General features: G+C 37.5%; 1 protein-coding gene across 3 annotated transcripts in view; it reads left to right on the top strand.

Annotated features, from left to right (window-relative positions):
- GPC5 (glypican 5) overlaps nucleotides 1–13546 on the top strand; it is a 4047478-nt gene that overhangs the window by 2598335 nt on the left and 1435597 nt on the right. For all 3 annotated transcript variants that reach the window (XM_044070105.1, XM_044070104.1, XM_044070106.1), the window contains one exon: nucleotides 5340–5460. In XM_044070105.1, coding sequence (XP_043926040.1) covers nucleotides 5340–5460 — 121 coding nt within the window. The remainder of the gene's footprint in view (nucleotides 1–5339; nucleotides 5461–13546) is intronic.

Below are 13546 nucleotides of genomic sequence, written 5' to 3'. Positions count from 1 at the left end.
TTCCAGCATCAGCACTCACTGAAATTCTAGATTCATATTTTGTGATTTATGAAAAGGGAACTTCTAGATGGAAAGACCAGTTTTATCTTAATCCAGCTGCCCCATTTCCTCTTCCAACTCTAGCACAGTCTGTAACTGCTGATGCCTCAGACTTTTCTTCGGTAGTCTTGTATATGGAAGTAAGAGTGCTTTGTCTTTGGAACAAAATGGACAGACAGACCAAAAAAATATTAATTTAAAATAGATGTTGGCAGTAATAAATGCTGTCAACTCTTTGAATCATATATGAGTTTTAAGATCATTACAAGTGATTATAGACAACAGCAGAATAAATGTAGTACATAAAGAGGGCAACCTGTGTCAAAACAGACTATTTCCAAATGGTTGTCTCATGTTATTACCTTTTGTTAGACCCACCACAATAGGTAATTTCAGGCAGGGTTGAGGCTCTCTCTACCAGAGTCCTTGCTTCATTTTTGAAAAGGATTGTATTTTAGAAGTATTCTAGAGTCAGCAACTTGGTCCTTTGTTCATACCTTTACAAAGCACTGAAAACTAAAATTGCTTTTCCAGGTCTAAAACAAATATTGTTAGGACCATTCTTCAGGGGTCCTGCCCTCTCATCCATCCTCCTCTCAGTCATTGTAGCTATGACAGTCTACCGGCATAGCCAAGGCTATTGCAACAGTGATCAAAGAATGAGCAAATTACAACTGTGCAAGTAAACTTACCATAAAAGTACATCTGAATGAACACTCCTGCAATAGTCCCTGCCTCCCTGCATATCCCATACTATAGCATGCTTGTGTTGCCTGTGTGAGGACTTTTACATATATATTCATGACATTGACCTTTTTGGGGATCTGGTCTCCCTCTCTCAGTTGGCATGAAAGTTCTGAAGGGTTTGACACTCAAATCACTCTTTTTCTTCAGTTCTACTTAAGCTGGTTAACACTTTGGGGAAATGTTTTGTGCCCTTAAACTTTGTAAGCTGGCCTGCTCTTATATTCTTTGCAGGATATAACCCATATAGCTAAGGTTGCTGCAGCAGTGATTATTCAAATATCTACTGTTATAGTAAGTTTACTTATATTATTGTACTTTTGTTAGGGTACTGCACTGATCAAAACTGATCAGTTGCAGATACAAGCCTAGGTAAAATAATAAAATACAATATCTTTTTTTTCCAGATTACAAGCTGGCAAAAATTAATCATCTTTACATTGTTCTGGGATAAGTACAGACTACATGGTAATGGAAGGGAATGCAGTAAAAAAGCATTTGACATTAGTACTATTCACATTATATACAATAAAAATACAAGGCATGCAGCAGGACAGAGACTGACAGTGAAAAGGAAAGAAAAAAAATGGTTAGGCTAGGAGACATGGCTATTAGGAATGCAGATAAAATAAGCGTGTTTGAAATGGTTTGTTGCAGCCTGAACTTGGAGTAAGATATCATTTCATTTAGGTGTGTAAGGAAGGATTGCCAGACTAAGAGTACAATAGCCATCATTCTCTACAATGGATAGTGTTTGTTGGTAAGAGAGTAGGAACAGTTAGGGAGTACTGCCTTAGGATGTAAGAGAAGTTTTTGTCATGAGTTGGGCTGCCAAAGGAAATAAAAGCTTAAAAAGCTTGGAGGTATACTAATGTGCATGTGTGCAATCCTAGTAATAGTTCCTCATGATGCTTTACAGGGAGCCATTCGGCTTGGTTAAGCTTGAGGCAGCTGTGTCCTTAGGAAGAGGAGTTTGTGATGAAGTGACAGATGATGTTTGAGCTGGTTTCTAGAATTGTGCTGATTTTTGTTTTCCTGGAAATAGCGGCAATAATGGGGAGTATGTATTCTATTTAGGAGAGAAGGACTCCCTAACTTAGGGTACATCTGGCTGGGGAAGAAAGAAAAAGATGGATTATTTGGTCCAGAAGAAGAGGGAGTTGATTTTAACTCTTGTTTTATTTTTTTCATTGGAGTGGAAGTTAAGTGATTGTTCAAGCTGGATGCTAAAGTGATTGAAGAATGCAGTTGAAGAATGCAATTATTTCTGTGGATGAGTTGTTTGGATCTATAATAAGTAACTGTAAGGAGCCTGTGAAAGTTTGTGAGGAGTTTTAAGTACAATGGTTTAATATTTGAAGGACTAAACATTAAACTATGGTTAATTAGCCACTGGTAGAGTAAGTGTCAGTCTAACTGTAGTTGGGATTGAATTTGTCTATGCAAATGCCAGAAATGCAAAAGCATGTATTATCAGAGTGTAAAATAAGAGATAGATGGTGGAGGTCATAAAGGAGTTAGTTATAAGGATAGAGAATAGAAGGGACAGTGATGAAATCTGGGGTCTACTTTTATTTAGGGGCTAGGGAGTGGAAAGGTGCGTTTGTTAAAAATGACATTTTTTTTTAAACCAGGGTGACTTATCTAATTGATGCCAATTTCTTTGAGTTTGTCTGTGGTCAATTTAGATCCAAAACTTTGGTGAGGTCAATGAATACTGCTACCTGAAGGCTACATTTACCTATGTATAACAAAATATCATCAATTAAGATCCAAAGGGTTTTATTGTGCCATATCAAGACCAGAACCCATGTTACTTTTGACAAAGAAGGTGCTGCTGTGGAATGGAGTGGATTAGCTAATATGCAGATGACTCAACCATTATCTGTTCAGCCCAGTCCCTACCCGAACTGCAAAAGGTAGCACAGGATGCCTTTTCCTCTGTTGAAACTTGGCTATCTGATGCTCAGTTAATACTCAACCCAAACAAGGCTAAACTCCTCATCTTCCAACCCACCAAACATACTCAAAACAACTCTCACTTTAACATCACAGCAAAAGACGACACCACTATCCACCCAACAGATCACACCAAATTGCTAGGAGTTGAAATAGGCAACAGTCTCAAATTTGACATTCACATATCCATGACCATAAAAAAGTCCACAAAAAACTAGGAGCCTTATACAGAAATAAGCAACTCCTCACCAAAGCAGCTAGGATTTCAGTTGCAAATTTGCACCTTATCTCCACCCTACTTTATGCCTCTCCAATATATACCAACCTAAGGCAATACGATCTAAATAAACTTGAGACCTGCTACAACAAAATCACCAAATTTGCCACCGGGGCATCCTACCGCAGTCACCACTGTCTCTCACTTACTGAACTAGGCTGGCTAGAACTCCCTCACCTCCTTCAATGGTATCAACTCGCACTCACCCACAAACTAGTAAACCATCCTCTAAAGGTCCCATCCCTCCAGAATCTACTCCAACCCTATCTCGCCACCAGACCACTACGATCCAGCAACAAAACTCAATTACAGGTTACTAGAGCCAATAAGACTGCTGGAGAAGCACTATTCTCCAGCGCTATAACCAAATTATGGAACCCCCCCCCCCACAATATCCTGTCTACCATCATGCACCCACTTCAAAGCTTTACTTAAAGCGCACCTAAAAACATGCTGGCTATGCCCTTGTAACTCTCCCCTCTAACTTCTCCCACTCCATCTACCCTCTACCTCTCTTTCACCCCACAAACTACCTTTGGTTACAACAAGCTCTGATTTTATATGGCAGTAACTTCTTATTGTAACAATTGTTAATATCTGCTATGACTTCATGGATAGAACAGATGCTAGTTATCTACTGAATGTACTATGTTCTTCATCTGTAACTATGTTTGTAATATTTTAATTGCTAGGATGCTTCATCTGTAACAATGTCTGTCATATTTTAATTTGTGGAGCTTTTCTCCCCGGGCCTGCGCTGAAAATGGACCTGCGTCCAGTTGGACATTCCCGGTCAACAAATGTAAATAAATAAATATTTTTTTCTAGGAATGTTCCTAGAATTAGCAGGATAAGAACTGGGCAGAACATAGGGTTGTCTTTGAAGCTGGCTTGTTTAGGGAATGTTTAATTCAAGCAGCTTTCCATATATTTAGCATGGTGGTTTTTCAGAGACAAAGGTGTTGAGTAAGATGGCAGTGATACATGAACCAGTGACCAAAAAAGATGAAACAAGACATTTTGCACTGATCCAGAGCTAGTAACCATTAACCATACAGTCCACAATGGAGTCTGAATTATCATATCCAAGTAGAAGCCAAGTACAAGAAGTGGATCTAAATAATTTTAATCAAAAAAAAAAAAAACTTTGAGTTTAGTGCTTTTGTCCAGAGAAATGTATCAGCAAGGAGTCCATCAGAATTCACGCTTATTGTGATCTGTATAGTTGATGGTCATAAAAGGACCAGTGGTTAAGATTTTCAGAGCCAGGAAAAGTGTCGGAGGGAATATTGTTAAGGATAGTGACTTCTTTAGATTATGTTTGAAGTGGAAGAGCATAGGAAGGTATAGCTGGGTTTATGTTAATTTTTACAATTTTGCTTAGTAAAATATAGTTGTGTTCACCTTGTGGAGACAGATCAGCACATTTGAACTTTTTGTTAATTAACATTAGAAGCATGTGCTCATTAGGGTCAGAGATAAAGTAATAAAGATTATTTACTGAATAGGAAATTGAGCTGCATTATATACTGTCAGGTTTTGTAGATATACTTATCCTAAGTGATAACAGTGGATGTTGAACTGTGCACTAATAAAGTGGTACTGCATACCTATCCAGACTTCCAACTAACTTGTCGAAGATGATATTTGTATCTTTTTTTTCCCACTGACATTGAAGTGTCTGTATATTTATATGCAGACACATGAGTACTATTATGGTGTAGACAGATGAAGCCAGAGGGAGACATGGCTGGTCTAGGGCTCAGGACAGTTGTCTTCAAAGATCATGCCTAATGACCCACCTAACCTTTAGAAATGTTTGCCTGCATAATCATGGTAGGCCTTATAAAAAACACTGAAGCCTTATTAAGCAGTATGACAATGGCACTCAGTCTCCTCTCTGTAGATTACCTCCTGTTATCTTTTTTTTGGTCTTCTGCTGACTTCACACTGCTCTAATGTATCACTTTTTTAATGCTTGTTTTTCTATATTGCTGCATATTTTTGTTATTAAGGAATTTGACTGAAATTAAACACATTATATTTAATATACCCACCTGAGCTTCAAATGCAGATTAAAAACTCTAAATAATATCCTGTTAACTATATTGTTTAACTAAAGAGCACACGGCTTAAATAAAAATGGCTTTATGTTCACATGTATAAAATAATAGTAGTGTAGAAAATATGTTGGTTATGATGCAGGAAAATTAAGAGAAAAGTTGAATATCAGTTGTAGTTTCCTTTATTTTTAATGTGTGTGAAAAAAAAGTTATTTATGGTATTTCATTGACTCTATTGCTTTTATTTCCTCTTGTAGTTACACAAGAAGAGTGGTCGGAAATGGACTCAAAGCACAGGCTGATAACCCAGAAATGCGAGTTCGTGGATGGGATCCTACAATTACTCAAATCAACGAAAAGCTTCAGCAATCCAATCAGGTAAAACGTTTGTGTTTATAGTATGAGGTAAAGAGATACTTGATTTTTCACAATTTCTAAATATGTGAGTGAGTGAGTGAGTGAGTGTGTGTGTGTGTGTGTGTGTGTGTGTGTGTGTGTGTGTGTTAAGCTACTGTTGTGTTTAGAGTTATTAATCACACTGGATTTATAACAGTAGTGGGTATTCTGAAATATTGTTTTCACATGCTGCTATCACTGCCATATGATATATATTTTTTATTTTTTAAATATTTTTTCTTGTGGTTCTTTTATGGCTCTATAGAAATGAAGTTTCTCAGAAACTATGATAGTATTCCAGGAAAGGACAATATATAAGCCTAATGTGTTTATATTTTTGCCTTTTTAACATTATACTGCCTTGCAGATTGCTTGAAATGTATGCACATATGGTTTTATTCCCTACATTTATATACCGTGGACTTGCAAATGTTTTAACAAAATACAGAAGATTACAACTGGATAAGTGATCATAGCCTCTTTATTATCTGTTCAAAACATGGATGCCAAGAAATTCACCTTGAGAGCAAAACTGGAGAGGTGAATCATGGCATCCGTGTTGAGAACACATAATTTAGGGTTATGATCGTAGACCTGACATAATTGCTTGTAGTGCATGGAGCTTCATCTGATCCATACACTAATAGTTGCTGAAAGGCAGTGTAACACAGACTCTTTCATCTTCACTCACCTTGCCATGCCTATAAACTGTCCAGATTTTCACCCAATGTCCAGATTTTTGCCTCTTTTGTTTGGTCTGTTCCTCATAGAGTCTGTGGTTTTCAAAAAAAAAACATTGGATTGAATTCACTGAATTGTGAAATACATTTGAGTTTCAGAGTTTGTATCCTTCAGAGAAAATGCAGGCAAGAAAGCATCCTTTTATTTTAGCTACTTTCTTAGTTTGTAAAAGGAAGGGACACTTTGTCAGTACAGATAGCAGGCAGAACCACGTCTTTTATTCTGCCACTGTCATTTGCTAGTCAGTAGAACTGTCAGATTTTACTGCCTAGTGCAAGACCTAACCTTAACAACTTAAGTAGGGAGTGCTTAACATTTGTTAAGGTTGAGTCTCACCATTGTAGAACTTAACTGATTTGTCTCTTTCCGAATATTGGAGTATAATCAGAGACTTTCATGCACTACACAACTGTTATTACCCCAACTGGCCTAATGCTTGATTAAGGTTTGTATTTCCTTTGGATTATGTTGTTTGGTTTACAACCATAAACACTGCTTAATATGTGAAATTCCATACAGTGCAAGCATTTTCGAATATTACTCAGATGGCATACTGCATTCCTCAGTATTTTCACTTACTTGGGACTGTATTAAACATTAGAGGCCTCAAACATTCACACATGCCTTTGACTGAACTTGTATGGTGTCCCATCCTTTTTTGGTTTGTCATCTATATGTAGCATGCAAGAATGTAAAAGTCAAATGCACTCTGATTTACATCTGTTTTTGGTTAACCACTGAAGACATGTCATTGGAAGTTACATATCCCATTGTGTTAGACGTGTGTGTGTGTGTGTGTGTGTGTGTGTGTGTGTGTGTGTGTGTGTGTGTGTGTGTGTGTGTGTGTGTGTGTGTGTGTGTGTGTGTGTGTCTGTGTGTGTGTGTGCATATATATATATATATACATATATATATATATATATATATATATATATATATATATATATATATATATATATATATATACACATAGATATGTGTGTGTGTGTGTGTGTGTGTGTGTGTGTGTGTGTATGTGTGTGTGGCCTTCCCCCAGGATCCATCTTTGATGCCCAACCTCCATAAGGAAAAAGGTTATGAGTACCAATGTCTTAAACTGCAACCAACCCAAAAGAAGGGTTACCACTCTTATCTTCAGGATCTGGCTTATAAAGCCCTGCTACTGACTTTATTTAACCGCTCCATCATCCCCCTGCCATGATAAGATAAGAGCTGATGTTCCCTTTTTTGTTTCCTCCTAAAGATTCAAAGATCTAGAGATAATACAGAGCTGTCTTATCTTCCAGTTCCCTTGCCATGATAAAATAAGGGCTAGCACTAAGATATCCTCTTAAATTTATTTATTTACTCGTTCCTAGATACTGAATGATCTGAGGATAATCCCAAACCATGTCATGTCACAACCCCCATTTACTGACATGCATCATATTATTCTCATCCAAGAATACTTCTCAACTGTCTCTGATTTAAAGGATATCCTAGATTTTTGTTCCAAATTTTTAACACTATGCCTCCAAATCCCTCCCTAAACTTGTGATGTTGGGTGAAATGGGTGGTGGTTTACCCTTAATAAATAATTACCATAGTTAGAGTTATACACTTCTTTTACTTTACAAAAATCATGCTAATTCACATCCGTTTTCTATCAAGATTATTATATATGCAATGTCTGTCTTATTACATATTATGTTGTGCTCTTATAGTCTATGTGTGTATATATATATATATTTTTTTTTTTTTTGCTATTATTTTTTCTTAAAAATCCTGCAAATGCTTAGCCCCAACCTATGACTCTTTAAACATTCTACCATGTGACTTCCCATGAGCTATACCTATAGCCGGCCTTAGGCATAGGCCAACTAGGTTGGCCGCCTAAGGCACTGCTCTAGCAGGGCGCTTTTCCAGTAATATGAATGGTGTAGGTAAACCAGGATGGGGGCACCAAGTGGTGTGCAGGGTGCTGTGGAGCCCTTTTGCCTAGGGCTCTAGTTGACCAAAGACCAGCCCTGGCTATATACCAAAACTGCCCACAGATGCTTTAGCTCTCATAGGCACTATTAACCGACCCTACATGCCCTGGTGCAGAACTACTTACCTGACTCCTGAAAATCCTGCACCTGATCATGCAGCATTTCTACAATTCTGGCTGTCAGTTACTAGGACTTTGAACGCCAACAAAATTTCTGCACCGAGGAGACAGTACACCTGCTCTTCCCTCCCTTAAATGCTAGATCTACCATCCACTACCAAGACTCCCTTACTTCTCTTCCTACTAAGACTATCTAGCTACAATAACTAACACCCAGTAATCTAACATTTACTGGCAGTCTTTCATTAACAAAAACTTCTGATTTGCAAACTTTTGTTGTACTTTATTTAATCTGGACTTGTCTTTGGCATAATGGTTAAGGTGTTTACCTTACAGAAACAAGGTGCAGAGTTTAGGTTAATTGGCTAGGCTTAAAATGTTCCACAAGGGTAGTTTGCCTAGTATGAACCTAAATAACCTTTGTGACTAGGATTGATTTTGAAATGCTTACATGCAGCTGATTGGTGACCTAGATGTGTATCAGAGTATCTTAATTATAATTTGTTTATTTCTTGGGATACATACAAGTGAAATCCTGTTGCTTGTACGTGTCTGCTTAATATGTGGTTTAGCTTAACAGTCCCCCACAGAAAAAAAGAGACTTTAATAATTTCTTTGAGAGTTTTAGAGAAGTAATTCTCATTCAGTACAAGGGAATGCTGTTGAACTTCTGGGATGAAGACTTCACTGCTTCAAAAATATGTGGTTGGTCCTTTTGAAAAGCTTCCTGGTTCCTTTTTTCCATACACCTTACTAGATTTATAATTCCATCAAGGTTTTTATCTTTTTTCATTGTCCTCCAGATTTGAGTCTTACTGGCATATGTTGATGGGTTCCTATTAGAACTCCGAACGCTTGAAATATCGAATGTCATATGGTCGACACTATATGATCGGCATTTCAAGAGTTTGAAGGTTAAACGTAATGGTGCCATTCGGTGCAGAATGAGAGAATTTCCCTTTTCTGCACTGAAGTGCCATCTCGGAGTTGGTATATTTAAGTAGGGGGGTGTGGGGGGCACAGCCTGCACCGTTAAGGTAATTTTTTTTGTTTGTTTGTTCTATTATATATTCAAACTTTTAAACTTCGATCATATGTTGTCAAACATATGGGATTCAAAGTTTAGAAAGTTCGAATGTATAACATAGACCGTATGTTGATGAATGCTGAGTTAAATAGTTTTGTGGAACTTACTGCTAAAATCCTGAAAGACTTATTTGAGTCAGCGATGACAGCTTCCCCATGTGTATTGTTAAGTATACCATCCATTGCATCATAGTTTCCAATGGCGATGTCTAGGAGGAATAGTTTATTTATCACTGATTTGATTTCACTCTTGAAGAAAATTATATCATAAGCTGGTGAGCAGAAAGATTCTGATTTTGTCAATATGATAGCTAATATGGGAAATCCTAAGTTCAGTATCATATTATTTGCTCTGAATGTTTTGATTGACATAATGAAGTAATATTTGATCATAGTTATTTGATGTTGACTAGTTTAAACAGTCACTGCTTATGTAGGTAAAATCCCCCAACGATGACTGCATTTTCACTGATTTTTGAACCTGGAGTTTAGAAAGGAAATCCTCATGATGTGAAGGGAATACAGACAGTATATGCCAGGTTTCTAGTGTAGTATATTCAGCACCACTCATATTTATTATGGTGTGAGCAATAAGAGGATAGCACTGATAGTTGTTATGTATGAATAATAACAGGAAGCCACAGTTATTATATAGCAATAATAAGCTTGAGGTGAAATAGACAGTACCATCTGCATAAAAATGAAACCCTCATGTTCCCAATCTGAAAACTCTTCTGAACTTGAATGTGCTTTGACATCATATCCACAAAACTCACAAAGAGATATGGAGAATAGATAGCTGTGCACTCATCCCAAATATATGTCACTTAACACACAAAATGCATACAGAATGTCTTCTTCATAAATACAGAAACTGAATAGAATTCAGCAGTATCACTGGGAATTCCAGTGTTATAGCATCTCCCACATTGTATTGTGAGGTAATTGATCATATCTTTTCTTTCTAGGTACAAAGCATATACCGTTATTACTGTCACATTCACATGACCACTTCAATAGGCTTTTGAACTAACTTCAGGGATGAGCCACTGTCCCACAGCTGAGATGGAATTAATATTGCTCTTCCTTAATATTAGTTTGACTTTGGCATGATGTCAGTGATCAAGCACTCTAGAGTAAGAATCCCAGGAAGGCTGAGGAACGTTGTCCCACTATACCTAAAACACACCCCTCTGTATCCCTTACCTCCTATTCCAGTTTACCAGTGGAAGAATACTGCTCAGATCTTCCACAAAACAATGAAAAGGCATAGTAAAAATGACACCCCAACAGTGACCAGTACCTTAAGCATTTCCATCTGGATGTGTGCATCCCAAAATCAGCAGACCTGTTAAGTTGCGTATAGTAATGTATCATGTCCTGCCAACCATTTCTTTTACTTCCTTTATGAAGGAAAACATGCCCTTTGGGTTCAGAAATTCTTTATTTTCTTTATTACACCCCTTGACAATGTTTACTGAGGTCATGTTTTCTCTACTAATGTTAACAGTGGCTGAGACAATACCCTGGTTTCTCCTGAGGCATTGGATAGTTTTGCCAGAATCTCCTTATCTCCTTTAGATTATTGGAATACACACACACACACACACACACACACACACACACACACACACACACACACACACACACACACACACGCACACACGCACACACACACATGCACACACACACACGCACACACACGCACACACATGCACACACACACACACGCACACACGCACACACGCACACACACGCACACACGCACACACACACGCACACACGCACACGCATACACGCACACGCACACACACACACACACACACACACACACACACACACACACACACACACGCACACACGCACACACACACACACACATATATATATATATATATATTTATATTTATATATTTTTTTCAAAACTATCAAAAAACTCTATGCTTCACTGTGGTGCATATTCTTACTTTTTGGTTTGCTGATACTCCTTCTTAAGAGCGAACCTGCAAGCTATCCTAAAACCTATAGACTAATAACATGCCTTCCAACACTGTATAACCTACACACTGGAATTGATGCTGATTGCGTTTATTGTCATTTTGAAGAAAACTCAATCATGAAACTCGATCATGGTAATAGAACAAAAGGATAATAAAAGAAAGTCACATGGAACAAAGGATCATTTGTTGCTAAATAAAGTTATAATGGAGAATTGTAAAAAGGGAAGAATCTACGTATGGTATGGATAGACTTCAAAAAAGCATTTGACAGCATCCAACATTCACAGATAAGGGAGTGCTTACAAGTATATATGATGTGCCCTACATTGATCGATTACATTACGGTGACCATGAAACAGTGGCAAACCACTTTGCTGTTAAGCCATGATAAAGGAAAAATTATTATCCAAGATATAAAATTTCAAAGGGGGATATACCAGGGTGACTCTTTGTTGCCGTTGCTCTTTTGTCTTGCCCTTAACCCATTAAGCTGTCTACCTAATAGATTAGGTCATGGTTACAATTTGGCTCCCCGAAAACAACAAAGTGCAAAGAGTTCTGATTTTCTTCTTGTGGATGATTTAAAACTGCATAGTTCATCAGTTGATGAGCTGAATGCAAAACTGCAAGTGGTCAAAACTTTCTCAGATGATATAAGAATGTCATTTGGTCTTGATAAATGTGCAAAAGCAACATTTAAAGCAGGAAAGCTGCAGCACCAAGAAAACATCAGTTTGGGGCAGGAATGTGAGATGCTGGATCTTGAGTGAGAGGACGTGCATAAATATTAGGGAATTGATGGAAGATCGACAATAAAATGTGAACAAATATGAATAAAACCTAGTAAGGAATATTTTAGAAGACTATAATTAATACTGAAAACAGCACTGACATCTAAGAACAAAGTCCAAGCTGTAAACCACTTTAATCTTCCTGTTCTAACTTACAGTTTTGGGGTGATCGTCTGGCTCCAAAAGGTATTTGGATCATTTGGACAGGAAAACAAGAAAAACGCTTATCAAATGATTTGTGAAAATCAGTGTATAGCAAGATTATATATTTCCTGTTCTGAAGGAGGTATGGGCCTCCTCAAAATTGAACACATGTACAGATCTTCAATCATTGGACTGCATACATTTCTGCTGACCTCATTAAATCCAAACATAGTGAAAATTTTAAAACATGAGAACAGCAAGTCTAAGATAACTTCCCTGCTTAATTTAGCAGAAGCATATCTGTGTCAAGTGGGAATGGAATTCAAACCAGAAGTAGATAAAAATAAGGCAACAACTGAATCTGTCAAAAATACAAAATAAAGAATATAAGATGAAGGATCAGATGAGAAGGCAAGAAGTGTGAAAAAGGCATAAATATAGTTGCAAGTGCAGAAAACTCCTGGAATAACATGTCAATCAGGCACTGATGCAGGAATGGTTAATGAGACAACCAAAAGAAGAAAATTAATACTGGCGGCCCGGGATAGTTGACTACATACACGTCAGTGTACAAAGTCCATTGAACATTTCTGAGAAACAGACAAATGCAGGTCTTGTAAAACAGAATTGGAAACAGTCACCCATCTTGTTACAGGGTGTGATACACTAATAGCAGAGGGCCTGTATACTGAAAGGCATAGTAATGTGAGAAGACTGCTGCACTGGCAGTTGTCTAAAGATTACAATGCTGAAGGAGCTGAGAAGCATTGGAATCATGAGCCACAAAGCATTAGAGAAAATGATCAAGTATATATCACATGGGATCACCCATTACCAATAGTTCGAAAAAGAGATGTGAGAAAACCAGACATAGTAGTCCATGAAAAGAAGACAAAAGTAGTGTTGATCACTGAAATTGCTCCATCCAGTGATTACATTGACTTATGTACAGAGAGACACAAAGTCATAAAATAGCAGGATTTGTAGGCTGCAACAAGAGCAATGTGGAAGAAGGATACCCAGACAGTTCTAATAGTAGTAGGAGCAATAAGTCTCATAAAAAATAATTTACAGTCATATTTAGATAAGCTGCAGATACATGTAATCCACATAAACTGCAGAAGGGGTCAGTTCTGGTCATATTACAGATGCTGCGAAAAGCATTTTTGGCTAACATCAAAGATTGAAATAATGCTAATTTCATGAACTGTAATCAT

The sequence above is a fragment of the Protopterus annectens genome, chromosome 4.part1 (genome assembly GCF_019279795.1).
Source record: "Protopterus annectens isolate FY-2018-M chromosome 4.part1, PAN1.0, whole genome shotgun sequence".
Lineage (NCBI taxonomy): Eukaryota > Metazoa > Chordata > Ceratodontiformes > Protopteridae > Protopterus > Protopterus annectens.
This window is presented reverse-complemented; position numbering and strand designations above follow the sequence as displayed.